At 45.5% G+C, this 27,705-nt stretch overlaps 7 protein-coding genes across 22 annotated transcripts in view; 4 read left to right on the top strand and 3 right to left on the bottom strand.

Annotated features, from left to right (window-relative positions):
- The first annotated feature begins 765 nt into the window (after positions 1-765).
- Positions 766-3,764, top strand: LOC119560088. Of its 2 annotated transcripts, none has more exons than XM_037873406.1 (2): positions 766-903; positions 2,878-3,764. In XM_037873406.1, exon 2 carries the CDS (start codon positions 2,908-2,910, stop codon positions 3,262-3,264), a length of 357 nt encoding a protein of 118 aa, XP_037729334.1. In that variant the 5' UTR covers positions 766-903; positions 2,878-2,907; the 3' UTR covers positions 3,265-3,764. The 2 variants fall into 2 exon arrangements, with proteins under 2 accessions (XP_037729334.1, XP_037729335.1); XM_037873407.1 differs by lacking the exon at positions 766-903 and adding an exon at positions 916-933.
- A 99-nt stretch (positions 3,765-3,863) lies between these two features.
- LOC119560087 (THO complex subunit 4) lies at positions 3,864-6,376 on the bottom strand. 2 transcript variants are annotated; one of them, XM_037873404.1, is made up of 4 exons: positions 5,951-6,375; positions 5,243-5,444; positions 4,918-5,115; positions 3,864-4,380 (listed from the first exon to the last, which is right to left on the bottom strand). In XM_037873404.1, the coding sequence occupies exons 1-4, from the start codon at positions 6,194-6,196 to the stop codon at positions 4,223-4,225; spliced, it is 804 nt and encodes a 267-aa protein (XP_037729332.1). In that variant the 5' UTR covers positions 6,197-6,375; the 3' UTR covers positions 3,864-4,222. The 2 variants fall into 2 exon arrangements, with proteins under 2 accessions (XP_037729332.1, XP_037729333.1); XM_037873405.1 differs by lacking the exon at positions 3,864-4,380 and adding an exon at positions 4,664-4,823 and having other exon boundaries at positions 5,951-6,376.
- Positions 6,377-6,861: 485 nt separating this feature from the next.
- On the top strand, positions 6,862-7,974 carry LOC119559956 (dephospho-CoA kinase). Its single transcript, XM_037873189.1, has 3 exons — positions 6,862-7,064; positions 7,149-7,440; positions 7,558-7,974. The coding sequence occupies exons 1-3, from the start codon at positions 6,953-6,955 to the stop codon at positions 7,862-7,864; spliced, it is 711 nt and encodes a 236-aa protein (XP_037729117.1). The 5' UTR covers positions 6,862-6,952; the 3' UTR covers positions 7,865-7,974.
- Positions 7,956-10,695, bottom strand: LOC119559946 (terminal uridylyltransferase Tailor). Of its 2 annotated transcripts, XM_037873172.1 has the most exons (8): positions 10,323-10,695; positions 9,840-10,272; positions 9,314-9,538; positions 9,150-9,256; positions 8,958-9,093; positions 8,728-8,904; positions 8,469-8,670; positions 7,956-8,317 (listed from the first exon to the last, which is right to left on the bottom strand). In XM_037873172.1, exons 1-8 carry the CDS (start codon positions 10,641-10,643, stop codon positions 8,116-8,118), a joined length of 1,803 nt encoding a protein of 600 aa, XP_037729100.1. In that variant the 5' UTR covers positions 10,644-10,695; the 3' UTR covers positions 7,956-8,115. The 2 variants fall into 2 exon arrangements, with proteins under 2 accessions (XP_037729100.1, XP_037729101.1); XM_037873173.1 differs by lacking the exons at positions 9,840-10,272; positions 10,323-10,695 and adding an exon at positions 9,620-9,638.
- An 822-nt stretch (positions 10,696-11,517) lies between these two features.
- On the top strand, positions 11,518-13,870 carry LOC119559948 (tubulin alpha-1 chain). The gene is made up of 2 exons (XM_037873177.1): positions 11,518-11,670; positions 12,267-13,870. Exons 1-2 carry the CDS (start codon positions 11,668-11,670, stop codon positions 13,614-13,616), a joined length of 1,353 nt encoding a protein of 450 aa, XP_037729105.1. The 5' UTR covers positions 11,518-11,667; the 3' UTR covers positions 13,617-13,870.
- A 5,530-nt stretch (positions 13,871-19,400) lies between these two features.
- LOC119559959 (enhancer of yellow 2b transcription factor) lies at positions 19,401-20,147 on the top strand. Its single transcript, XM_037873193.1, has 3 exons — positions 19,401-19,591; positions 19,660-19,798; positions 19,857-20,147. The coding sequence occupies exons 1-3, from the start codon at positions 19,515-19,517 to the stop codon at positions 19,947-19,949; spliced, it is 309 nt and encodes a 102-aa protein (XP_037729121.1). The 5' UTR covers positions 19,401-19,514; the 3' UTR covers positions 19,950-20,147.
- The window catches only part of LOC119559942 (protein AF-10), a 31,761-nt gene continuing 24,064 nt past the window's right edge, over positions 20,009-27,705 (bottom strand). For 3 of the 13 annotated variants that reach the window (XM_037873154.1, XM_037873156.1, XM_037873160.1), the window contains 8 exons: positions 27,247-27,598; positions 24,847-26,647; positions 24,497-24,671; positions 24,262-24,426; positions 22,830-23,298; positions 21,667-22,195; positions 20,986-21,231; positions 20,009-20,922 (listed from right to left, as the gene is read on the bottom strand). In XM_037873154.1, the coding sequence (XP_037729082.1) occupies positions 21,190-21,231; positions 21,667-22,195; positions 22,830-23,298; positions 24,262-24,426; positions 24,497-24,671; positions 24,847-26,647; positions 27,247-27,598 (3,533 nt within the window). In that variant the 3' untranslated portion in view covers positions 20,009-20,922; positions 20,986-21,189. Of the gene's footprint in view, positions 20,923-20,985; positions 21,232-21,666; positions 22,196-22,829; positions 23,299-23,332; positions 24,427-24,496; positions 24,672-24,846; positions 26,648-27,246; positions 27,599-27,705 lie in introns of those variants that run through there. The other 10 variants (XM_037873159.1, XM_037873164.1, XM_037873155.1 and 7 more) reach the window with 9 other exon arrangements.

A 27,705-nucleotide genomic window follows, 5' to 3' on the forward strand; every position in this document is an offset into this window, starting at 1 on the left:
CTTGTGACCAGTAGTTTTTTGTTTTTTTCTATATACTTAATAACTTATTTTGTCAACGTTTCAAAAGCTTTTTAAAAAACTCTCCGGCGTTTACTTTGGTATCTTTTCTCGGCAATTTGTTTTGATTACTCGAAAAATATTTTACTGAAATTTTAAGAATACAAATTTTATTTTTAGTTTGTTCAAAAGTTCAATTTTTTAAGAAATATCGAAAAATGTTGCGACGGTCAACGAACGTTGCGTTTGTTTTTGTTCCTATACAACTCCCTTTTCAAAAAACAGTTTCCAAGACATTTTTAAAGATTTTTTTTGGTATGAAACGTGTTACAAGAATGAACATGAAACATCTTTAAAAAGTAGTGGATATTAGTAGAATTATTTAATATATGGCTAGATATCCGAATTAATGTAATCACAGTGTACCAGGGTCATTGTCGAACCACGCATATGTAACCTTGACATAAGCTTTACCTCTAGGTGGCGTGGAAATGAGGTTTTCAATTTCTTTACAGGTTTATTACGCGGACGAAAGTTCTATACAAATGATTAGAATTAACAAGAAAAATAATAACTTTAACAAAGAAAGTGTGCATTTCATCAAGATCTATTGATATGATGAAAAATAAACTAAAGAAAGGGAAAACGTTAAAGGAAAAGTTTGAATCTTAACAGAGCTGTTAAAAATGGCGTCTCAGAAAATGTTGAGACCCGACAGGTGTGACCAGAGTTTAAAAACTTTGGAAGCCAAATTATTTTTTGGCGAAACTCTGAAACTCAGCCACGGCACTCTACATTTTGAAATCAACGTTCGTCGGCGAGTGCGCGTCGTTTTCCACAGTGAATTTCCACAAGATTAGAGCTTGACAAGCTTCGAGTAAAGCCGAGTTCCAGAGCCTTTTCAAGGTAAGCGTGACTGCTGGATCGCCCCAAAAGGTTAGTCCCTCTGATAGTTGTCCGATCCCAGGAGGCGGAACAAATCAATAATTTTCACAGACCAGCACTTTTCACTTGTGTCATGGAATTTTATACACCAAGCGCAAGCGCTGTGTATGTGTGTGTGAGAGTGCAGCTGCTTTTGAATTTTATTTAGCACAGCTGCCATATGCCTTATAAATAACACATCCTCTGTGGAAGTGGAGAATCGCCTGCTTGGCTGTTTTGGGCCCCACTCCGGTGGATTCTCTTTGCGGCTCTCCTTTTTGGCGGCCATATTAGTCGTGTTTCGCTTTAGTCTGGCGATTATTGCATGCACCTAAAAAAAACTAGCTGGAAGCAGTTTAAACTGAATTTTAGTAGCTGCTCTCGAAGTTGTTTTTTTTCTTTCTGCTCTGCCAGTTTCCGTGTGCATCGCCGTTTAAGTCTAACCGAAGATACATTTTAAGTAGGTCTCTGCCGAAACTGGATTTCCGTCTAATGTGTTTTGGCCATATTTACTTAGTCAACAAGTCGGCGAAGGCAAAGGCCCACAGTTTCGAGTTATATCCAGATTGCTCATTACTCATAATTTCAGCACACACACAAGCACACGGGCACAGTTAATGTGATTTACCCGTGTACGTGTGTTGCTGTGAGCCGGCAATCGCCCTAGGGAAGCAAAAACAACAAGTACAGTGGAAAGGGAACACGGCAATCAGCCGCTGTTATTGCTTTTATGCACAGTGAGAAAAGAGGTGCTATCGCATAAAAATTAAGTCGTTAGTTGGGCTCGAAATTGCTATTAAATATCTTTTAAATCGAACTCGCTGTTTCCTGCTGTGTAAAGTAGTATTTTATTTGCCCAGGTGGAAAGCGCTCAACTATGGGAATCGGAATCGCTACAGAGCCGTCTAATCTAAAGATCTTTGACTCGCTGCGGTCATTCACTTCGCTTTGTTTTCCCCATGCCCCAACAAATTTGCCAGTGTGTGTGGCCCGGGCTTTTTGTTGTTGCCAACAGCCACCCCAAAGGCGCTACACCCCGGGGGAATTAGGGTGGGGGGAGTTGGGCGGAAAGTGCCTCCCCAGCGGATGACGCATCATTACAAATGCTTTACAGCACTTGCTGCAGATGTCATCGCCTGTAAGGCGACCTCTTTTTCGCTATGAGCGGAGCATAAATAGATGGAAAACACTATACAGATACAGTGAGCAAGTTATAAATACATATGCTTCGCAAAAAAACCACAAAATGTGTCATTTGCCTGTTGGATACAAGGAATTTAAATAACCATTAAATGGGGTTTTGTACATGGATGGCAAATTAGTCACTATCACTAGTGATTCAACAACAGTAAATATCAATTTTTCAGTTCAACTGCCTTTAAAGATTGAGCATTTCATTAAATTAACTATAATAATACGTTGCTTATGCCTTTTATTAGTAATTGATGTAATTGTGAAGAGGAAACTTATTTTACAAATCGCTTTAAGTCATTTTCACATTATCAATACCCAACATGATGGTAACTATAGTCAACATTCAGCTTTTTCCTAAGTAATAAATTTTTCGCCCCACTGTGCGAATACTTGACACCAAAACGGAGAAATGAACAACGCCAAAAACAACAACGAAAGTGCGACAGCCACAAAACGCGCAATTACAGTTAACGGCAAAGTTAAAAAGTTAAAGAGAACGCAACCAGCAAAAAAAGATAGAGGGAGCCGATGAATTTCTATGTGTAGAAGAAACCATCAAGAGGGGGCAGAAGGGCAGAGCGAAAGGGTCTCGTTTTCACTCCGCTCCACAAAGAGTTTCCCCAATGGCCAGTGGGGCGATGTCGGATGACGGGCGTCATTGTGCCGGGCGTCACATCCGCATGTGGCGTGACTGAATTTGTATTCTAGGGTACTCGTATTTCCGACCGCATCTGATTCACTTTTCATTGTTATGCATTGCAGCCAGTAAAACCGCAAAAAAGCAGCGACAAAATGACTTCCACCGAGCTGAAAATTGGCCTGACCACCAGTGCCCGTCCCTCCAGCCGAGTGCTGAAGCCACCGGGTGGCGGCCACACCAACATCTTCTCGGAGCCCGATGTGAACGTTCCCGCTCCTCGAGCCAAGTACAACCAACAGAACTCCTCGAACCTCAACGCCTGTATGGGCTCCACCGATCCCAACAAGGTGGTGGAGAAGATTCGCGAAGAGGTCACTACCCAGAAGGATGAAGCCAAGTCCGCCCCGCCCAGCCAGTCGAAGGAGTCGGCGAACAAACAGGCGGCCACGAACGGAGAGGCTCGTGGCCGAGTCCCTCCTGGCGGATTCTCGTCGGGCGGATTCTGGTAGAGGGAGTGTGCCCTGGAGCAGAAGCAGCTGCCAAGCATTTAATGACTCACCATCACATCCTCAGACCGACATAAAAACATAAACCTATAAATATAACTCGCTTATAACATACTTATACACACATACTTAGAGGCGCATACCTATATTAATCTGCTGATCAGCCGGAGAAGGGAAACTCTGAATATATTTTGCAAGCAGCACTCCAATATGTTCTTCCTTTCGTCGTTTCATTTTCATCCCTCTCACTATGTCCTATTGTCTAAGTAAAACGTTTAACATGTCTAACTCAATTGTTGAAATTAAGTAACTCGTGATTCCGCCCCACAAACTTGAATCATATGGATTAACTTGCTAAACTCTACCACCTACTACCGAAGCCTAATTTAGCATTTGTACTTAAAGTGTCCAATCGAAACTACTTATAGTCTGTACAATTTGTCCAAAACGAATCCCTTATAACCATCGATGTATTATTCAAAAATAAAACATTTAATTATAAATTATCGGTCTTTTATTTATGCAAATTGGTGGAGATTCTTCGGAGTCGGCCTAGTAGCTAAACAGTACTCCTAACTTAGTGAGTCAGTGAAGACAGCTCGTTTTGGTCACGAAATTAATTCTAGTATTTATTACACTTCAGTTTAGAATTACAAGTGTCCATTAATTCATCGTCGATCTTTAAAGCGTATTACTATTTATATTAAATACAGCATCAAATGTATTTCAGTTACTCGACTTATCCCAACAGCCGCCAGATTGATATAATTAACAATTAAATGGATACATGCGCAAATGGGATATACATAATTCTTGATGTTTGAAGTGCTGTTCCTTGGCGCGGCGTTGTCGATCCGGATGCGTTTATTAACCATGCGGAGAATGTCCATATGGTAGACTTAAGACTAGGGATTGTGTTTTTCTTGTTTTCTTTGTTAGGCTAATTCAGACTATTGGCTATTTAGATCTTCATGTCGTTGATGTAGGAGTCCAGTTCGGCGTCCAGCTCCTCGGCAGTGGGTGGGGCCTTGCGCTCCCGTCGGGGGCCGGCTGCCGCCGGTTTGCCTCCGGCCGGACGTTTGAAGCTACCACGACGCGGAGTGCCACCAGCTTGGCCACCTAAAAAACAGTTTGGAATGGCAGTGTAAGGATTGGAGCAAGGGATAGCCGTCAGGGACCGTAATCAAAATCATTCTTGGTTCCATTGCAGAAACAATTGTTTGAAAGCTGAGCTTTTGGATCTGCAAGCATTCGTACAAATCTTTCAAGAGTGAATCTGAACTGTAATATATGTACACAAGTTATGTTATACTGATCAATGAGAAGAAGAGTTTGAGTAAGTATACAAATAATAATAAATATTGTGTCAAGATGGTGAAGACTCAGTTCAGAGAATGAAGTATTTCGACCGGAAAGAATTTAATTACAGTAACAAAAACCATTTGGGATAAGGTAAAAATAACAATAAATAATAAATAAAATCTTTATCTTTAAAATTCATTGTTATCGATATAAATATGCATTTAAAAATCTTTGTGGAAGTGCATAGATCCAAAAATGATCTGAAATGGTTTTTAATGAATGATGTTTGAGGTAAAAAAAAAGAACGAATATGGGCATTATTCACGGTCCCTGGTAAAATATTTGGATACGCACCACCACGCTTGAATGGAGCAGATGCGCCACTACCCACACGACGCTTGACATCGGTGGAGGCTACGGGACGGGTCAAAGCGGCAACGTCGGAGACGGCCAGCTGAATGGTCATAGGGCGTCCATCCAAAGGCACGCCATGGTACTGCTTAATGGCCTTCATAGCATCGGCGCGACGCTCGAATATCACATCAGCGGTGCCTGCAACGGAAAGTGGAAAACATTAAATGGTAATCGGTCATCGATTTCTATTCTATCCAAAATTCGTATTTCATTTGTAGTAGTCAAAATAAATGCGAAAACTATTTAAATTGAAGACCAAACTTACCCAACGAGCGACCTGAACGATCATAGTGCACTGCCGCCTTCTTCATCGGCCCGAAGTCGTTGAAGAGCTCCTTGATGTCCGTGTTGGAGACGCCGTAGTCCAGATTGCCGACGATGAGGCGGGTGGGCCCGGTTCCGCCGCCGACGGCTCCCCTCTTCGGTCCGTCGTACATATCGTGCTTCCAAGCGCTGTTCACATCGCCCTAGAGGGGTAGTATTAGGTAGAAGGTAGATGGGTATGTCTGTTGTTGGTTCGAACGGGAGGCGTATCGACTATATGTATTTGGCGGGAGTAGCCGTGGCAGTAGCAGGTGCATCGTATCCTAGCCTCAAGAGGACAGCCATACCGAGCGCAGACACTAGAAATGCTTGTTAACTGGGTAGGGTTCACGGGGAAAACGTGAGACGAGGGGGGAAATAAGTTAAGACACAGGATTCGTTTGTTTTGGTACTCTGTAAGAACGGGGTTAAAGGAGCTTGAGGCTTGGCTTGGGCTCGAAGAATTGTTCCGTCCGTGGGAAGGCGCAGGGTGGCCATTTTGATTTTGCTTCCCTTCCTTGTACTTTTACTTGCACTGTTGTACTGATGTACTGGTGTGTGTGGGTCATGGCTCGCAAGACACTTGCTTGGTAATATTGTCCTGGTGAGCTGAACACAGGGATATTCTGCTCCGGCTGCTCCGTTTGGCCATTGAAACGCATTGAATTACCCGTGGAAATTTTGCCTTCTGAACGGCTCCACCGGCCACTCCTCCTCGGGGGCCCTTGAGCGCGCTCCCTGGCTTCCTGGGCGATCCGCTGGCATTGGCGCCACCGCGACGCGCTCCGCCGGCAAAACGCTGCTGGCCGCCCGGCCTCCGGGCGCCACCGGGACCTCCTCGAGCGGCTTGCGGCTTTTTTTGCGAGCGAGTGGACTTGATGATGTCGTCGAGGCTCATTTCAATTTTGTCCACCATCCTGCTGATTGCGTGTTTTTCTGACGTCTGTGGAGATCTTTGAAGTGCGTGGAAAGGATGGCTATCTGCTGGCTACCAAAAGTTGTGTTGAGAATTGTGTTCGGTTAAAGAAGCGCGTGGAATTTCACAAAACCCTGCAAAAACGACGCACGAAAAATTACAAAGACGCCATCTTGGATCTGGGAAAAAAGTGTTGAGCAACGCCGTGCGTCAAGGTAGCGGCGATCGGCCACCAACGAAATGAAACAGTGGAATCGGGTACATGGATTGATTTTTTTTTGTTAATTAAAAAGGTAAAATTTAAAAACAATTTATATACAAAAAAACTTTTAAGACACACATTATCTTTATGTCATACAATAATTTGTTCGTGTGAATTCTGTTCCTTACTCCGTAATTACAAATAATCTGTTTTTTAATGTATATTTAATTTCACATCTCATATAGTATATAAGAAAAACTTTATAAAAGCACTTGCGAGTCTTTTTTTTTTTAATTTGCATATAAATAGTTTGCAATAGTTAATAGCAGCTCCAGTAAACTGATGTATGTTTTAAGCGATTTGTATATTTATTTATTTACATTTACTTACAGTTTTCACCGGATTGGCCACTGTGCCTAGACACTTTAGTATTTTTAACAACGGTATGTTTAGATTGAGTTAGCCTTGGTCACTCTGTATATTTAGAAAAAATAAACGAATAACGATAAAAAACATTCCTGTCCCTCCCCGAACTAATTTAACTGCCGTAAATAATGTTTATTGTGGCGGTAACTGGTGGCATTGCCACGGGAAAAAGCACCATCAGCAAGGTGTTCGAACGCCAAGGCATTCCAGTCATCGACGCCGACAAAATCGCAAGGGAGAGTGAGTTCAAAAAGTGGAGCACATCCGCTTTGTGCTCCGTAATTAACGACCATTTCCGCTAATTGTCTATACTTAATCGCGCAGTTGTGGAACCAGGTCAACCGTGCTGGAAGCAGATTCGGGAGGTCTTCGGAGATGAAGTCCTGCTGCCCAGCAAGGAGATCAACCGCGCCGTCCTGGGCAAGATGATCTTCGAGGACAAGGAGCTGCGCGGAAAGCTGAACAAGATCACCCATCCGACCATCCATCGCAAGATCTTCTGGCAGGTGTGCAAACTGCTGGTCACGGGACATGCATGGATCGTCCTGGACCTGCCCCTGCTCTTCGAGACCGGTGTCCTGATGGACTTTATACACAAGATCGTCTGTGTATCGTGGTAGGTTGGGTTCCTTTTGTGGTTTTGCATGGGAGTAGGGGAAGGGGTAGAAAAGTTAAAGCGTTTAATCCTTTTAATTTCGAGATTATAACGATTATCCTCATCTTTATATTCCAGCGATTCGGACAAGCAGCTGGAGCGATTGATAGCCCGCAATGAGTTGTCGGAATCCGAGGCGCGGCATCGCGTGGACTCGCAAATGCCACTGGACAAGAAGTGCGAAAAGTCTCACTTCGTCATCGACAACAACGGCAGCGTGGAGGAGGCGGAGAACTCGGCCATGAGCATTTACAACATGATGCGCGACTCCAAGCAACACTGGCTCAACCGCATAAGCTTCCTGGGCCTGTTCCTAATCGTGGGCTTCACAATATACATGCTGCTGAAGGTGTTCAACCGGTTGCCTGAATCCTGGCAGATGTAGTCCGTTCAAATGCGTGCCATATGACGCTATCTCACGTGTTAATGCAATTGAAACCAAACCAATTATACAATCTAAACGCTTGTTAGTGAAATATACAAAAGTCACTTATACTTGTATTGTGTATTGTATATTGTCGAGACGTGCCAAACGCCTAAAATGTACAATCAGTCGAAACCCGAAATGGTCTCTCGCACAAACAAAGCATAAACCAGCGACGGAAGTGAGATTGGATGGAGGACGGTGATCAGGAATTAAGTACTGCGCTGCCGCCAATTGGTTGACGGCTCCTCCAGCAGTTCAGCTGTCTGCTGGCAGTAGTCCACAAACGTTTGCAGTCCGTATTTGGTGACCGCTTTGGTCACGTTGTGGTTCAGCTGTATGGGATCCTGGACCACCATCGGTTTTCGTAGCTGGAGCGGGCAGTCAGGGTTCTCCAAAACATATGCGGAATACCTAAAAAAAAATAGCAATCAATTATTAGTCCAGATTTGAAAATTGAGTTGATTAACTATTTACACTCTGCTGATAACTTCTGATCATTAGAACTAATGGCAAGTAGCATTCTTCCTTCTAATTATCTTTATTCTGAAATCACAAATCTTACCTAGTAGGCAGTATATGCTCAATGCTTTGTATTTCGGCTCCGGCCTGTCCGAAATATGGGCAGACCAAGAAATGCTCATAGTTAAATCTGGCAAAGTACAAAAAGAACGAGCGAAGATAGCCCTTCACCACCGGGACAGTCACTACTACTTGCTGCAGTCTCAGCTCGCTGGGCGATTTCTGTGCGAAGTTGACAACCCACGCTGCAATGAAAAAATAATCTGGTGAATCCCCCTAAAAAATGACACAGATAAACTTACGTCCCACGAGCACGCCCTGATTGACTGACTCATCGATTTGCAGCAGGGATATGGGCGGCAGCAGGCCCTGAAGCTGCAGGAAGTAGATTACCATCAGGGTAATGCTGTACGTCGATATCTGTTCTGTCAGCTTGCAGCGCTCCAGCCAGTTCTTCACATATATGCACATATATTGAGCTGCAGCAAAAACAAAGAGATTACGTGGACTTTGCTCGATCGTTTCTGCTTACTCAGTGGCTGCGTTTCGAATATGTATTTCAGCAGATTTGTGTTGCAGAATCCCAAACTGTTCAGGCAAATGTCGCACTCGATGCCAGTGGGCAAATGGCATGTCTTGATAATGGGAACACGGGCCTGCTCAATGACCTGCGAAGGAACATACAGATTGCAATTATAGATCCCTCAGCTAGAGGATTCCTCACATTAATAATGCGCCAGTCGTCGCTGCCGCAGAAGAACTTCCGCATCGCCCGCAGCTTGGTGATGGTCGTATTGGAAGCACGGTGCTCGAACGTATGAAAGGTGTTTCCTGTCAATCCGAAAGTCAAGATACAGAGGCTCGCTTTGCGACCAGTGACTCACTTACCAATATCCACAAAAACATCGAGATCCGAGGACCGGGAACCAATGCCGGTAATGCGAGAGCCAAACTTGTAGACGCGCAGCGGTTGCTTCGGAAAGCCCGGAGATAACAGATTGCAGAGGGCCTGTTCGATGATGTCGTACTCGGGGATCACCTTCAACTTGTCCGCTATGGGGTACTTGTCCTTAAACACATTCGTGATCTCTCCCACAATCATTGCCTTAGCCTCTGAAATAGACAACGTGACAAGGTTAGCCGAGCAGGGAATATTTCGAAGAATGTTTTAGATGGCGAGCTCCAAGAGTTTACCCATTTCTATTTGAATGATGCGAACCCCTTTTTTCATACGAACTTTTCAGCTTAGCTGACAAGACAAATTCTATTTTAAATGCAGTTCTGGTCTCGGGCTATAGTGACATCTGTCAGACCAGAACCAATGTTACCTTCTGGTTTTTACATTAAACATTAAAAGTAACCAAAACCCAGATAGGGTTTACTTATGTCATGTTATAATGAAATAGTGACCTACTCTTGGGCAACCGAACCGCCATTTGCTGACGGGCCTTCACCGGGGCCTGCTTCTTCTCCGGCCTGGACTGGGGTGCCGGCTGTGGCTGGACTGGCTGATTGTTGGGATTGGGGTTGGGGTGCTGTTCCGAAAGGTGGGCCACCGCCTTTGCAATGGAGGTGCCCACGATGCGGTTGCTGCAGGAACTGCAGTTGAAGGTGCGCTTGATCGTCTGCAGTTCCTTGGGCTGGACAAAGACCACGCCCTCGCCCGGGGCGGCCTTTTCCTGAGGCAGAACGTAGGTGGGATTCCTGTCCATGTACGCCTCGATGCCCACCATAATACGCTCCAGCAGCTTGGCCAGGTGCGGATCCAGCTGCGGCGGATTGGCCTTCTGGTTCACCGAGTTTAGGGTCTCGAGGAAAAAGTTGGCCTCCATGGTCAGCGGATTCATCTGCAAGATCGCCGGGCTTTAGGCCGGAATTGGCAAGGCACCATACTCACGTAAAGCAGTTTGTTTGGCGGCTCCTTCTCGGCCATCGTCTTGTTTTTCTTCTTGGCCTTCTTCGAGGGGGCGCCTATGTTGGGGGCGGCTATGGTCGGCGCGCAGGCAGGCGTTTTCAGGGGGGCGGGACCGGGAAGCTGAAAAGTGATCTGAATGCGTGAGCTCTCGCCGCCTTTGTTTGGCTGCCAATAGAAATGTTGATTCGAATTATCGAACCAGCTGATTTTCTTAGGGTAGCCACCTACGAACGAAGCTTGCCGGCTGTTCAAGCTTGTGGGCGTGCGAGCGATTGCTTGAGCAACCAAACCACATCGCCACATATATGAGTGTTCGAATATGTATGTATAGTTGTCGCGCGTTCAATGGAAATAAATGCGATCGGAATGCTCCGGCCCTTCCGTTAAAAAGTTCCCGCCACAAAAGCGATTATTGCGAAATTAACCGAATTCTTCGAAGGTCGGCTCCTACTCACACTGGTTTTCCGCCCATTGAGCGTCTCGTAGTACTGCCTTTCTGCACTGCAGCAGACCGCCTTTTCCAGCCAGAAAGAATCCTCTGCTTCGACTCGCATTGCGATTGTGTCTGAGAGACTGCCTTTGAATAGTTGTTGCGCTATAATTAATCGCTAGCGTTAAAAACAGCGTTGAAAACACGTAAATTTCAGCCGTTCAGTACACAAGGCATATCTGGACCTGGATCTGGATCCAAAACGTAAGGCAACGTAAGCACAAAAACAAAAGCAAAGAAAACCATCGCTGGGTGTGTGTACGCGCTATGTTGCTCTCTTTAAAACGTTGGTATCTACTATCGAGTGAAAAAATCTCACGATATAAGTATTTATTTTTATTCAAAAAATATCAGTATATATTTTGAGATGTTTTGCACATCCGGATCTGGCCATCCATCCCTGGCAAAACGTAAGTGTCAGCAAAACGTAAGGCAACGTAAGTGTCAGTAAAAAAGGGAGATGCAAGATGGAAGAAGCATACAAGGAAAAGCACAAAAACAAGTAGGGATGGCACAGAAAACCATCGCGCCTTAAAACGTTGGTATCAACTATCGAGTGAAAAACTTTCACGATTTAAGTATTTATTTTTATTCAAAAAATATCAGTATATACTTTGAGATATTTTTCACATCCGGACCTGGCCATCCAGCCCCAGCACCCAGCACCTATATAAAGCAGCCCGCGCCCGGCAGTTCATACCCGTTACGTTTGTCAAGCCTCATAGCCGGCAATTCGAACGTATTCGCTCTCAGAGTCAGACCTCGATTCCGTAGCTCTACACATTTTCTGTGAATTTTCCTTGTCGCGTGTGAAAAAACCCCCACTAAAAACTCAATATGGTGAGTACATTTCTGTGAAAAAAGTAGCGTAGAAAGTAAGGGGCATAATTTAATGGGCGAACAAAGCGAAGCGGTTTTTTCTTTTCTTAAAATGGCGGCCGGTCTGCTTTTTTTTTTTCTCTAAAAGTGATGACGTCATGTTTTTCGCAAAGTGAACGCCGTGGAAAGCTATAGAAAATTTGCGTGTAATAAGGGAACGAAGTGAAAAGCGGTAAATGCTATGCGGAGAAAATTAAGAATGTAAAGTAAAGGGGGTTCCAAATACATGTCCGATACTGAATTTAAAAAAAAGCAAAGAAACGAAAATTTTCACACAAAATAAACGGAACATAAGATTGTCATTTCCTTGCCTTCTTGATTAGAGGCGTCTATTTAAAAATTTGACGCATAACTGTAGATTCAGAGAAAATGGCGACCAAGTAAAATTCCGGCATCGGCAAAGTAGAGGAAAGTGGCAAAAAATTCTGTATACCAAAAGCTATATAGCTGTCTCGCTCGCACACAGGGCCGGCTCAAGTTGGGCGCGGCTCTGCGGCTATCGATTTTCTTGGGGCGTGGAATTAATCATACCTTTCCCTCCTCCCTTTCGCCCGCAGCGTGAATGTATCTCTATCCATGTCGGCCAGGCTGGTGTCCAGATTGGAAACGCCTGCTGGGAGCTGTACTGCCTGGAGCACGGCATCCAGCCCGATGGCCAGATGCCATCCGACAAGACCGTGGGCGGAGGTGATGACTCGTTCAACACCTTCTTCAGCGAGACCGGAGCCGGCAAGCACGTGCCCCGTGCCGTGTTCGTGGATCTGGAGCCCACCGTGGTGGACGAGGTCCGTACCGGAACCTACCGTCAGCTGTTCCACCCCGAGCAGTTGATCACCGGCAAGGAGGATGCGGCGAACAACTACGCCCGTGGTCACTACACCATCGGCAAGGAGATCGTCGATCTGGTCCTGGACAGGATCCGCAAGCTGGCCGATCAGTGCACCGGTCTGCAGGGCTTCCTCATCTTCCACTCCTTCGGTGGAGGCACTGGCTCTGGCTTCACCTCGCTGCTGATGGAGCGTCTCTCCGTGGACTACGGCAAGAAGTCCAAGCTGGAGTTCGCCATCTACCCAGCCCCCCAGGTGTCCACTGCCGTGGTTGAGCCCTACAACTCGATCCTGACCACGCACACCACCCTGGAGCACTCTGACTGCGCCTTCATGGTCGACAACGAGGCTATCTACGACATCTGCCGCCGCAACCTGGACATTGAGCGCCCCACGTACACCAACCTGAACCGTCTGATCGGCCAGATCGTGTCCTCGATCACCGCCTCCCTGCGGTTCGATGGTGCCCTGAACGTGGATCTGACTGAATTCCAGACCAACTTGGTGCCCTACCCCCGTATCCACTTCCCGCTGGTGACCTACGCCCCGGTCATCTCCGCCGAGAAGGCCTACCACGAGCAGCTGTCGGTGGCTGAGATCACCAACGCCTGCTTCGAGCCAGCCAACCAGATGGTCAAGTGCGATCCCCGTCACGGCAAGTACATGGCCTGCTGCATGCTGTACCGCGGTGATGTGGTGCCCAAGGACGTGAACGCCGCCATTGCCACCATCAAGACCAAGCGCACCATCCAGTTCGTCGACTGGTGCCCCACTGGCTTCAAGGTCGGCATTAACTACCAGCCACCCACCGTGGTGCCTGGAGGAGATCTGGCCAAGGTGCAGCGTGCCGTGTGCATGTTGTCCAACACCACGGCCATCGCCGAGGCCTGGGCCCGTTTGGATCACAAGTTCGATCTGATGTACGCCAAGCGTGCCTTCGTCCACTGGTACGTCGGTGAGGGTATGGAGGAGGGAGAGTTCTCCGAGGCCCGTGAGGATCTGGCTGCCCTGGAGAAGGATTACGAGGAGGTCGGCATGGACTCCGGAGACGGCGAGGGCGAGGGTGCTGAGGAGTACTAAGCGTGGCGCCACTCCAACGCTCGGTGGGAGCGTCATTGGTGGGCGGGCAAACCGTCGAAATCAGTGTCCACGCTTCCAATCGCAACAAAAAATTCACTGCAACACTGTAAAGCGTACGAAAACAAAATATGTAAGAAGAACCAGATAGTATTTTATCCACAAAGACACGTATAGCAGAAAAGCCAAGCTAACTCGGCGATAAGTTGTGTACAAGAATAAAATCGGCCCGACACAGTGTTGACAGCAAAAAGAAATCCCCAGTTCGTTTTTCTTTGGTTTCCTTCCCCAGCGATCGTTTGTTCCAGCGTGAAAGGGGTCATTGGACGGAGTTTTAGTTGCGGGAAAGCAGAGCAGCCGCTCTCTTGGTCTATAATTAGCGCTTTCTATTTTCCCCCGATTCGGGCCACTGCTGCGCTTTTCCGCTGCTGTTTGTGGCAAGTGCAGGCTGTACCAGGCTGTGTGTGGCGTGCACCTAGCTTTCCACTTTTCTGGTATCGATTCTCTGGTGGCGATGAGTCATTCCCCAGCATAATCGTTGCCAGCTCGGCAAAATGATGTCATCATTTCTTAACTGCCGACAAACATGCGACTGCGAATGTGAGTTGACTATGTATGTATGGAGGTATACTTGATTACAGCGAAGGTCAAAATAATAGCAAGAAATGTGAAGTTCTAGTAGCCATAAATGGGAAGATTTTATTATTATTATTATAAAATGTTCGACCAAAATGTAAAATTTACAGGCGAACTTAAAAGCTTAAAAACTAGATAACAAAGGGATGATTTTACAATCCTTGTATTGCAGTAAAATTATTTGTGGTGTAGTAAGGTCATATGTTATTAGTAATAAGGCTTAAAAATCCTTGTATTATAAAAAAGATTAGGGTGTGGCTCATAGGACTTGCCAAATTGATGACGAGTGTTTTAGTGCTATACGAGTGATCACTATTGTACATACATATGCATGTATGTATGTATTCTTTGTTCCGGCCTTTTATGGGGGTTGATTTACCCAAAACGAAATCGAAGCCTAGGTAAACCGGCTTGTTGTTGTGTTGTATAAGCCGCCTACCCTGCCTGCGCCCAATGCGGTATTTTCAAGGAACAGGCCAAAGAGGCAGCTGCTATCGAATTTCCAGAAAGACCCAAACAAACAGGCAGTAAATGCAGTAAAGGAGGGCCATGTGGCCTAAAAATGTGTACTCGTATGTACTGCAATGACAGGAAACGCACTTATATACATACATACATACATGCATATGTATACAGAAATGCATTTGGCGGCACAGACCGGCGCCCTTTATTGAGGTTATGTCTGATGTCATTTACTAGAATTTCCTGAAGAACCAGCTGTATCTTGCCCTCAAACTAGGTTAAATATAAAGTTTACTTAATGCCCCAGGCCTAACCCAAATATGAAAAAGTTTTGGAGCTGAATTAAGCTTTTTAGGCCGAAAATAAAAACAGTTGGCTTCATGAAATCATAGCTGGCAAACAGATTTGTATGACTATATTTGGACATGGAAGGTGCCAAGCCAACGCATTTTTATAATGACAACACTTCGGAACCGGCTCACAGAGACTTTTTCAGACAGTTGTGGGAGGTTGAGTGGGAGGATTGATGGCTAACCAGACACACAATCGAGCTCTGATTCATGAGTTTTCAAAATACTAATGATTTCTACTTTAAAACTAGTACTCACTTCAACAAAAAAGCCTAACATTCAAAATTTGGTTCATAAAGTTTTCGCCTTTTATTTTTGTATATATGCATTTTCATTACGTTGCCTTTTTGATTGACGATAGTAAAATGCCTAAAAAATGTTTGATCAATAAAAGTATCTTCAGAAATATAATGGCATACTGACAGAAATCTTAAGTACAAATGGGAACTCTTTGATCATGAATGTTTCAGACTTTTTAAAAATTAATGAAGATAATTAATAAAGGCGGAGAAAAACATGCAAGTATTCATAACTCATTTATTTTCCTACTAAGAACGAAGTGGGCGACATTGCGGATAATACTAAGTTTAATAGGGCAGAAGAACTTCATAATGTCAGCCAACACAGAGTCCGTAAATAATAGTTATTTGTGATTGCATTCGTTATTAAGTCAACTTGACTAATTTTTTCAAATTTTGTAGATATTTACCCTTATAATTTCATTTATTGCCTAAATTTGGCGAGTTTTATATTTTGGGGACAAGAATAAAAAGAGGGTTACATTTCAAAAATCGTAGTGTTTTTTTAAAATAAAAATCACAAGTAACTCTTTTTCTTACGGACCCTGAGCCAAAAGAGTTCATATAAAAGTGGTTGCCACTAATGTAGGTAAACGTCCAATCTTTATGTAATCTACATATGACATATGTATGTATACTAGAGTTGGGCGCGTGTCAAAAATGTTCAACACAACACCGCACGAACACGAATGTCGAATAGTCAGTCACGACACGATACGAACACGCACGAAATATTATTCAAAATTTGTTATTTTACATTGACTTTTCTCGATTATTAAACATTTGTTCGTTTTCATGTTTTTGTTCAAAAATACAAGATTGTCCAAATTCAAGCTTAATAATCCAACAAATCCCAAATGCTTGCGACGATTGAGAAAGCCCGTTCCTATTTTCGTCTAGAGTTCACAAACACTGTCTTGCATTTATTGCAGCAAGCGAAGTCCATCCTGTTAAACGTTTCCCAGTCTATAATCCTTTAAGATTTACGTTCCCCCATAAGATTTGTCACTTTTTTCGGACCCATACAATTGACCCGCCCTAATGTATACATTCTTCATTTGAATTGGCATACATATTTCTACACTGAAAGACTGCTTTCCAAAAGTCTAGTTGGCTTTAATCGCGTTATTTTTAGAGGACAACGTTTCATTAGGTTTTCAGTCTGAGAAAGCAATTCCAATTTACTGAAATAAAATCAATTCATTATCTATTGAATATTTTTCTAAAATATTGGTAAGCCCCATTCATTACTTTTTATTTTTTGTTTCTATTTTAAAAAACGTCCGCAGTCGACCAGATTTTTGATAAATAAAAGCGTGTTACTTGTACAAATGTGTCCTTTAAGTTGTACAGACGAAATTCTTATAGAATACCTTAAAATCTAAGGCTATATCTATATAATTACAATTTAAATTTGTGAATAGAACAAAACAATTGAAGCGTATAATTAACTGTGCTTAAAACATGCTAATCTATTTTAAGATTATTGTTTAGAAACATTATTTCGTCTACAACTCGTTCGCCACCTCCATTGGAACTTGGTGCTTCGCTGATCAGACTCCGGGCTTGGATCGACGTATTTCGGGCGAACGCAATGCTGGCTGGAGTGGCGAATACTTTGCAACTGACCTTATAAAGTAGTGGAAACAGACATTCGTTGTCCTTCCACCACTGTAGTAGATTGAAATCTGGCCTTAGGACCACTTGCATACTCAGATACCCATTCATTTCGTGGGTTATCATGTCGGTTTTGGTATCATTTAGACGGGGTGTGATGAAATCGCTGAATATACTCGCTGAATTGTAGTCCCAGTCCGACCTGATTCTCTTTCTTTGGCTGTCGGACTCCACATAAAATGACTCCATCATCGCCTTGCAATCGGCTAAAATATTTTGCTTTTCGGACTCCTCGAAGAGAAGCAGCTTGTTGGTGGGTGGAAAGAGTAGCAATGCTATTTTGTGGTACTTGGTGATAAAATTTTGGGCAATAAACTCCAAGTAAGGCCTTAATGCAATCTTCAGGCGCAACTCGACCTCAACTTCATCATCTGTTTCATCGGAACAAAGTTTACGAAGCTTGCGTAAATGGGGGATTACCATATGTAGTGTTGGTTCTTTGAGGGCCTCCAGCTCCTTTATGGAGTTCTCAAAGTTGGACAAGACTCGAGTCATGGCCATTACTTCAGTCAGCGTATTGCTTTTACCATCCTGCACTGCGATTTCCATCGAAACCGTACCCCAATGCTTCTCCACATTCCTAAACGCACCGATTATCCTGTCCAACGGCGTGTAATAAGCAGATCTAGGACTGTGGCAGGTTTTCAAATACTCGACGCATTTTTCGTATAGAAACTGCAGCTGTGGTGTCTCACTAAAAACCTTGTCAACCGCTTGGTTGAGCTGTGAATTGATGCACACGATGTGTTGTTGACCAAAGGCAGTTTGCATACTCTCATCATTTTCAGTAACAATCACCAGATCATCCCCACTGACGTTGAATTTTTTAAGAGTGGACGCTACCGTATCAAGTATGGTTTTATCTAAAAATCGAATAATAAATGTACGATTAGAAAAAGTATATAAAAGTCTTCAAATCTTCAGCTACTCTAAGTTTCCTTGAATTTATAAATCGTTTTAGAACTAATCTTACCTCCAGCAGGCAGGTCTCCGCCCATGGTGGCTACGCTCAGCAAGCGGTTGATCACAGCGGATTCTTGAATGTAGTGCATGGTGAGCACGGCGTGGCGCTCCCGGAATTTATCGGTATATATGTACATGGACATGGTGTAACCAGTGGCACGTATGGCCATTAGCTCCTCTAGCAAGCTCCTCTGCTGTCTTTCGTATATGTCGGATATGTTGCGGGCCACAGCTGTTGGCTGAGGAAGAAGTTCCTTGATCTTGACATTTTCGCCGTAGATAGCTCCAATGTTCAGAAGGATGGCCACCAGATTTTCGAACTCCGAGTCCTCAACTATACTAGGTGGTCGGCAGTTGTAAATAGACCAGGCGGTTACAGCTCCTAGGACCTTCTTCATAGTATCCTCGTCCATAGGAACATCTGGAGCTGTCTTCGCCTCCGAATTGCTGACCAGGGACTCCAGCTTCAGGGCGCATTTGTGCTTCATCAAGTTGGATGTGCTCAAATGGAACTTGTGGACATTGTAGCAGTTGCGGCAGGCCACGAAGTTCTCGACGTCATCTCCGTTCTCGTCCACAATCACGGCGAACAGCTGCCACACCTTGCTCCGACCGCGCTTGTCGCGTAGCGTGTACTGTCCGCTGGACAGCCTCTGTTTGAGATCGGCGATGTGGGCATTGGTGGCCGGAGTAGTTACATCCGGAGTGGCGCAACGCGAACGGGTAATCGGCGTGTACTGCAAGGATGCGTCATTAAAATCAATAAACCGACAGGTGGAGTTCCAACTTCTTATCTCGAAGAAGGCTTTGGTTCCAGATTGGAGCACCCATGGGCCGTGGGCAGGAGTCCACTGGGCCCAATATATTACCCACCTGCTCCTGTTCAAGGCCATCGAAGCTAAGTTCATGCTTTATGTCGAATTCTCGCAGCAAGTCCATTGCAGAATTATCAAATCAAAACAAAAAACATAAATAGCTAGAGATGGGATTCCGTTCAGTCACTGTCACGCAGCACGAAGTACATATTTCAAATATCTGTCACGGGATCAAAGGTTTCTGGGATTAATAGGGAAACATTTTTTAGATTTCAAAAAATGGGGTAAACTTAAATTTGGTGCCCATTAGACACCCTTTAAAGTTTTAATTATTGGATTTGCAATATATTATCTTCAATATTATATTATGATTTGGTTGCATGTTTTATATGATAATTTGGTACTCCACCTAAAGGATCCTATATCTGTACAATATCCAAAAATTTACAATGCATGTTTTCATTGAAAATAAGGGATATTTGGGTACTCACTACCAATTTTAAGTTGGGAGTAGGAATCGTGACCAGCAATCACGTCCGTTCGTCCAATTCGGAACTAGTTCCAACTATTCAAGTTCCGAACCATTAGTTCATCGTCAAAACACTGCGTTGGGTTTCCAAAAAAATTTCTACGTCTCGCGCTTAAAATTTGTAATAAAATATAGGAAACATTGACCTAGTGAAATATACCTCTGAAACTATGCCAAACAGCAAGGAAACAGGAACAGATGCCGATCGTGGAGATGATGTAAAATTAACCAGCCGCGATAGCGTCGCGTAAGTGCCTTAGTTTATACGACAATTCGATTGCAATAAACTGTGGATATCTACTGATACCCCAACAGATTGAAGGACCTGCTGCAGAAGCGGCTGTCGGAGTGCGGTTGGCGCAAGGACATCGAGGACATGATACGCCACACCATCGAGGAGCGCGGTGTGTCCAACTTGACCCACGATCAGCTGGCTGCCGAGATAGTCCCTCATGTAGGTTAATGTCGACACTCCTTTGGGAACCTCATTAAACCACATTTCATCTAAATAGGCTCGCGCTCTGGTTCCCGACGTCATTCGAAAGGAGATGCTGATGCGCGTGCGCGCTGCCCTGGACTCCTCTTTGCCACCGGAGAAGAACTGACTGCCCATCCAGAACTCCGAATCCACCCGAGCATTTACCATAGTCACACTGCCTGCATATTTAAATTCTAGCACATCTGTTTGTGGTTTATTATCTCGTATTTAAGTAGATATTTACATTCTTACGCTAGTTATGAATTGCGCCATTAGTTAAACAATATGCATGTAATAAATAAACAACCTAATTATAGTTATAATACGTTGTTGCTATGTTCATGTTATGGGTACTCGATTGGCTAAACAAAATCTGTAGTGGCTTTGTTGGGAGGGGAAACTAGGAACGCGACTTGGGCTCTGCTGGTACTTGTTTAATTATGCTACAAATAATAAGGCTATGGTGTAACTGCTAATCCGATAGTGTTTTACGTTTACTTATTCAATAGCGAGTCGATTGAAAAGTCTTTGAATTTGGCGTTGGAATCATCGTTGAACAGCTGCGGCTGCTGCAGTTGCTCCTGTTGCTTGGGAGCGGTTGCCGCCGAAGTCGCCGTTGCTGTTGGCAGCATTTTCAACAGTTTGTTGCGTGGTTTGCGCAGAAACTTGGTGTTTATTTGAAACTTGGTTGGTTTGTGGTTTGCACTTGACTGGGCTTGAAACATTGGTGTATTTGTGGCAGTGCTATCCGCTAAGGTTGTCGCTGGGGCCTGCGATGTTGCTGTTGTGATGGCCACTTGAACTGTATTGATTGGAGTGCAATAATTCTGGCGCCAGGCACGCAGCTCTCCTCCTTCACCCGGCGACTTTACGATGGCTAATGATTTTGTAGCGGTTGCAGGAGGGGGTGCCTTTGCCGATGCGTAGGCATTGGGCCCGAAGCACTTGAGAAAATTCTGTACATGCAGCAAGCTGTCGTTCTCGTTCTTGTGCAGTGGCCTGCGTTGTTTGTCCTCGTTCTCGTCCTCCGCCTCGTAGTCCACCGAAGACTGCTGCTGCGAGGAGGACGAAAAGGAGGAAGAGCTGCTATGGCTGCTGAGCTGTAATAACAGAATTGGGTTAGTGCTTGCACAAACAATTAGAGTAGAACTTCTAACACCTACATCATCGTCATTTTTGTCGATCAGCTGCTGATAACCAAGCTCCGCCGACTTAAGCTTGTCGTGTTTGCTTTGCTGGGCCAGTTTGTTGTTGCCATGATTGCTGCTACTGCTGCTGCTGCTGTTGTGACGTCCTCCTCGTTTGCTCACGGATTGCTTTTTCTTCAGCTGCTGCTGCTGCTGAAGCACTTGCTCACGGTACGACTTTCAGCTAGTTTTGGCGATGTTATCGTCGCGCCTTAGTTGGGACTGAAATTAGAAATTAATCATTGAGTAGGGACCCAATAGGATTGACGATATTATGTTGGTTCTGGGAGTATTTATTCAACAACATGGGTTCTCTTTCAGCCTGACACACAAAAACAACAAACAATTTCGGGGTTATCTGCCAACAGCAATGGGATATTAACAATGAAGTAGATGGCCGCAAAAGCAGATGAATTCGAAATCGAGGCGTGTGTGTTTTACAAATTTCTTTGGCGGTTCCGATTGATTGGCTGATTGAATGATTGGTGGGTAGTGAGTAGTACGTAGATGAGACATGGAGCTGACGGAAAATGAAAAGGTGAGAATGCACGAATAACAGGCACTGGCATATGGATTATGGATTCTCATGTGGCAAGGACATGCACCCACAATCACACTGACACACACACAGGAACTCGTTCGCACGCACTCTACTACCTGGTGATGCGTGCTGTAGAGAGCCGCGTGGTGCACCGCATAGGAGGAGGAGGTGCTACTTAAACCGTCAACGCCAACGCCGCCGCCACCCACTTGAATCTGAATGCTAGGATGTTGGTGTGGGTGTGGGTGGTGGTGCTGCTGACCCATGCCCGTGCCCGCTGTGGTCGTAAAAGTAGTTGTGGTTGTTGCTGCTGTTGCAGCCATGGCTGTCGCTGACCCACCTCGTCCAATGCCAGCAGCAGACCCACCTCCAGCGCCCAGGCTCATTCCCACGCCCAGCATGTGGGCAGCTGCCACAGCAGCGCTGGTGTGGTGCGACTGGTGCAGATGCTGCTGCACTTGTTGCGCGTGCTGCTGTTGTTGCTGCTGCTGCGAAGGATGCGACTGGTGTTGCGCCTGTTGCTGCTGCAGCTGCGACGGATGCTGGTGATGCAAGCTGTTGCTGTTGACGGCGCTATTGGCATTCAAGGTCCCAACGCTGCTGTTGCTGTTTCCGGCGTTGTTGTACGAATGGGCCGAAACGTGTCTGGAAATAGAATATTAAGAAAATAAATTTTATAAAATCTTTACATGGAATAATCTTAAAGATTTTCACTGTGGACAGAAGTCCACGTAGTGACGAAGCGCACCAGAATAGTGTGCGAAGGCTAATACCATATATACGCAAAAAAATACGAATCGCTTGTGATAGTGCTTTTCTTCCTCCTCGAAGAGAAGAATTTTGATGGCGGATGGAAAGGGACTTTTAAATACTTGTTTAACGCTGTTGCAAGACTCTAATTATGATTTTATGACACAGAGAAGCTGTACAAAATTCATGGCAGCACCAAAGCTTTGAAAGTTGTAATATCGGTATTCTGTATTTCTAAACCCGTTAAAGCTACTCCGATTTGGCCGGAATCTGTTTGCTCTCCTTTTTCAGTTAACCACTTCCTTTGGTCAGTTATAACCTGAAATTGGTTTTTAAACTGGTGTCGATTACTCGCCACTAACTACTAATTAGCTACCATAGCTGATTAAAATTTTGTTAAATCGCTGGAGGTAAGTAATAACAATAAAACTTGACGAATAGTACCTCCTTCTACGTCATTATGCCAATACGTTTTTAACAATACAGCTGTATAGCCAATATTTTTTCTGTCTGAGGGGGCACAACTCACCTCATTCCCAAATTGGCTGCACTGGTCATGTTTATGCCGGAGATGGACATCGATGTTGCAGCGGGCCCGCTGGCATTCGAAGAGGTCGCAGGGTTACTGTTGCTGCTGTTCACGCTGTTGCTTGTTGCATTGTTGCCACTGGTGCTGTTGCTGCCACTGCTGTTACTTGTGGCACCTGGTCCGCGATAGTCCAACACTACTCCGGTGGAACTTGCCGCTGCCACCGTGGGTCGACTGTTGGCCATCGTCGGAATGGTGGTATTGATGGCAGTGGTGGCCAGCGAAACCGCTGCTGCGATTGTTGTGGCCGCATTTAGGGCGCTGATGTTGCTGCCGAGTCCGATGTTGCTGCTGCCGCTGTTGCTGCTGGAAGCTAGTGTGGAAATGACAGAAGTTGTACAAGTTGATGTTGCTGTTGTTGTTGAGGTTGTTGTGGTGGTTGTTGGAGCTGCCGTTGTTGATATGGCGGCTGTAAGCATTTGGTTAGATTGTGAGTACCCCGTTGTTGCTGTTCCATCTCCACGAAATTTGTGTGTTTGTGCGGTATTAGTTTGTGATTGGTGAGAGGGTGTGGTTGGGTTGTGTTCAAATATGTGTGCGGGTGTGTGGGCTTTCTTCACTGCATGCAACATACAGCAACACAAGAAACTTAGGCTTAACTAAAAGTACAGCACTTAACCCAGAGTTAACCTTCAACCCAATGCCTTTTCTGGCCTAGCAGCCATTTTTAACTCTAGGTGCAAATCATGAAAACTTATTGAAATAAATTTAGAAGTTGTGTTCGTTTTTGTGTTTAATAATTAAACATTTTATTCATTTTTAAAATAAATAAAATCGAAAAATAATAGCTTTTAGATATCAAAAGAACTTAACTGTTAACTTGGCCAAGGAAGTAATTTTTCGATACAAGAGTAAGTATAATTAGGTTTTGTATTTAACCGTAAACACATATGACTAACTTAAAAGTCTAAATTAAGGAAAAGTAACCTAATCGGGGGATGGACTAATGATAAAGATACAGAGGCATTCCGTATTTAAAAAGTGACGAGCTGTCAATATGGCCGATAAATGCAATAAGTAATTTGTACGTACCATCACTGCTTAAGTTTGTCAAACAGAAATTCATTGACAGAATGTGGGTGTGTAAATTATGTACATATTTTGTTTATAAAGATGACCACTTGTAACCAGTTTAGTTGTTAACTTAAAATAAGTCGCTTAAGACTACGAGACGAACTGGACTCGAATTCCATTTGTATGTACAACGAACACCAAACAAAAAATTGTAAGTACAAAAAAATAAACGCAAAATTTGGTCTGTGAGCAATGGCTGTGTAAGTGGGTGGATGTGGGGCTCCTCCAGTGCCACGTGGTGGGAGCGAGCGAGTGCCGACACCAAGAACAATAGAGAATAGGCGCCTTCTCTACTTACCGTGCGCCTCGGCCTTGGCACCACTTGCGATGCTGTTCAGCGGGATTTGCAGGCGCGCATTGACCGCCAGCAGGTGATCTCGTCGTGCTATCAGGCTGGTCACGTGCTCCTCCAGCCGGAGGTTCTCGCTCTGCAGCTGGTGCAGGCAATTAAGCAGCGAGGCAACTGCAACAAAAATACCAAGTGTTAGTTTCCGATGACCGTAGTAAGCTCCCGATATGCGACTCATACTCACTGTCAAAGTGCTGCGCCTGCTCCATGAGAAACTGCGAGCCCTGCTCCCATTGGCGCTCGAGAAGCTGCTCCAGACTCTGCGGAATGGGCATGTTGCCGTTCATACCACCGCTGAACATCGACTGCAGCGGATTTGGAGCTGGTGCTGCGTTACTAGGGGCAATGCTCGTATTGCGCTGAAAGCCAAAGAACAAATTAGTTAGCTTTTACTAGGCAATCAATCTACCTGAGGCTATTTATAAAGACTATTAAGAGCGAGTGACTAGTGATCTTTATGAAATCATAAGTGCACAGACTTGGAACAATAGAATCACTAATATTTTAGCTTATTAAATGCATACTGATCCTCACCTGCTTGCCGGGGAACGGAACTCCGGTGTACTGCGAGCTCATGGAGTCGGAAGTGTAGATCGAGTGATCCTGCACCTCCATGTGCAACTGCTCGGACAGCTTCTGGGCCACGCTGCTGTTTGGGTTGATCTGGTTGCCCAACATATGGGCAGCCGTGTGCGTGATGATCGAACTGGCTGAACTGGCAGTCGTGGAGGCAGCGGGCGTGGCAGGGGGCGTGGGCGTGCTGCTGGCTGGATTGCTCGAGCCACTGGCCACCCCATTCTGCAGTATGCGCACATCCTTGAGATCCTGTTGAGCATTGTTGATAGCTGCTGCTGTTGCTGCTGCCGCAGCCGCCGCCGCCGCCGCTGCTGCTATTGTCGAGTCCTTTGCCTTGCGTCCTCGTTTCCGGACATTTCCAGGCTGAGCCGCCGCCGATGTTGGAGCTGCGGCGGTCAGGGAACCGGATGCTGCCGTCGCCGAGTGCATGGCCGATCCAATCTCTGAGCCGGGCGAGCTGGGTGGCGAGTCCTTAATGGCGCTCACAGGCATCATGGGCACATCCAGCTGCGTCTGACTCTCGTAGGTGAACTTGAGGCCGCCGGAAGAGCCACCACCCGCCATCGAGTTAAGTGGCAACTGGTTGCTCAGCATGACCAAAGGAGTTGTTGTTGTTGCGGGCACTGCAGATGCTGATGACGATGAGTTGCTGGCCGTGCTGAGATCGGGCGTTCTGTTGTTGGGTTTCGACGTGGGCGTATTGGAAGAGGGAGTGGTATTAGTATTAGTGAATTGCAATATCTCTAGATCTTCATGTTGCTGCTGTGGTTGTTTCTGTTGCTGTTGTTGCAAGTGCGTAAAGCTAGCGGAGTTGGAAGCTGAGGCTGAGCTAAGATTTGTGGGGGAGTTGGATCTAGCGGGGGGTGCATACTGCTGCTGCTGCTGTTGTTGTTGCTGCTGCTGTTGTTGCTGCTGCTGTTGTTGCTGATACAGCTGCGTTTGCTGCGCACGCAACATTTTTTTGTTCAGAGGCTTGGCTTGGCTGCTGCCGTTGCTGCTTGGCGGCAACACAGTGCTGGTGGAATTGCTGCTGCCGCGATAGTTTCCGGATGCTGACATATTAACCGGCGAGTCTAGCAGATTAACCACATTGGCCACACCACTAGAGCCGCCACTCGAGGAGGAGGACGAAGTGGACGAGCAGGACGAGGACGTCGGCTCGCCATTGTGATTGGTATTGCTACTGCTACTGTTGTTGCGCGTGTTGCGATTAGTTGCAGTGGCTGCAGCCACTGTTACTGGCGGGGAATCGACCGAGGACGAGGACAGGGATTGCAACATCACCACCGGCGACGAGACCACCGGTGGTGGCGCAGTCGACGGTGGCGGGGTGGGCGTGGCACTGTAGTGGGGCGAACTGTGGCGACTCTGCTTCTCGGCTGGTGTGGCGGCAACTGGTGCTGGTGTTGCCGTTGTCGCCACCGAAGTTCCCTCAATCTTACTCTGCGCAGCCCCACGCTTTTTGCCCGATCTCGAGGGACCCTTGGAATTGGTGGAGGATGTGGCTGTGGCTGAGGCGGAGGCGGAGGCAGAGCCACCAGTCAGGGAGGACGAGGAGGTAGATGTGGTGGAGGATGAGGACGAGTTGGTGGAGGAGTGCAGCGCATGTGGCTGCTGCGATGACGCGTTCTGTGGCTGCTGTTGGTGTAATTGTTGCTGCTGTTGTGGATTTTGTTGGTGATGGCTATTGTGGTGGGTGGGGTGATGGTGGTGGTGGTGGGCATGGTGGTGACTACTGCCACTCTCACCGGAGCGCGATCTACGTGTGACGGGTGGGTGGGTTGGGTGATCATATCGTGTATAGTGTGGGAAGACATTAAGCAAACGAGAGAGAGAGATAAAGAGAAAAAGAGTGGTTTTTATAGATCGCGCTTTTTTGCTTTGAGTTTTTCAATTTCGCCGGGACCGAAAATCAATTGAACGAAATAATGAAATGAAGTGTATTGTGTCTAATTCAGCCTTAGCTGTGAGAGGTAAAAACTAAATGAAAGGGAATTCAGGACGGATACATTTGTAAGAAATCGAAATGACACAGATAAACGTCTTAAATCAGGGAAAATTGTCATAACTAAGCATAAGAATCTTTTAAGAATCCAACGTTTACTTTACACTTTTCTGAAGTACCATTTACGATTTCTTTGAAATTATACACAATGAAATTTCATAAAATGGTAAAAAAAGGACGACTCACAATCTACACACGCAGAGCAACACAACATCAAAATCGCTTAAAAAAGGATTTGAAAATATAAATCTACGATCAAGTATAAACTAAAACCACGAGCAAGCACAGGCAACAAATATGAAAGGATAAAGTCAGTCGGGGTGCTGACTTCAAGACGAACAGCTTCCGCATACCTGCTCCGTCGTGCCGGTGGCGCCTCCTGCTCCTGCAACTGCTGCACTCTGGTCGTTTGCTTCTCAAAGCTGATCTTCAAGTTCCCGCTCTCCGTGGTCGTGGCAGTGAGGTTGCCGCTGGCTAGTGGGACGCCACTGGCGGAGATTATACTGCCACCACTGTTGCCGCTGACTAGGGTGCCCAAGGCCGGCGATGACTTGCCGCTCTGGTGCTGGATGACCGACGAGGAGCCACCGCTGGGGCCACCGCTGCTCGCACCGCCATGAAACGCTCCAGTTGATCCACCCATGGGCGGTAGATTGCTCTGCTGCGATTGGGCGCTACTTCCACGCGATGAAGCTGAATGGGATTCTGCAAGAAAATAAATGCAATTATTAGTATTGATTACAAAAATTCCAAGCCATCATTCAATTAAATCCATGTTGTGCATAAATCTATACATAAACTTAAACATCTAG

This window comes from Drosophila subpulchrella, unplaced genomic scaffold (genome assembly GCF_014743375.2).
Source record: "Drosophila subpulchrella strain 33 F10 #4 breed RU33 unplaced genomic scaffold, RU_Dsub_v1.1 Primary Assembly Seq354, whole genome shotgun sequence".
Taxonomy (NCBI): domain Eukaryota; kingdom Metazoa; phylum Arthropoda; class Insecta; order Diptera; family Drosophilidae; genus Drosophila; species Drosophila subpulchrella.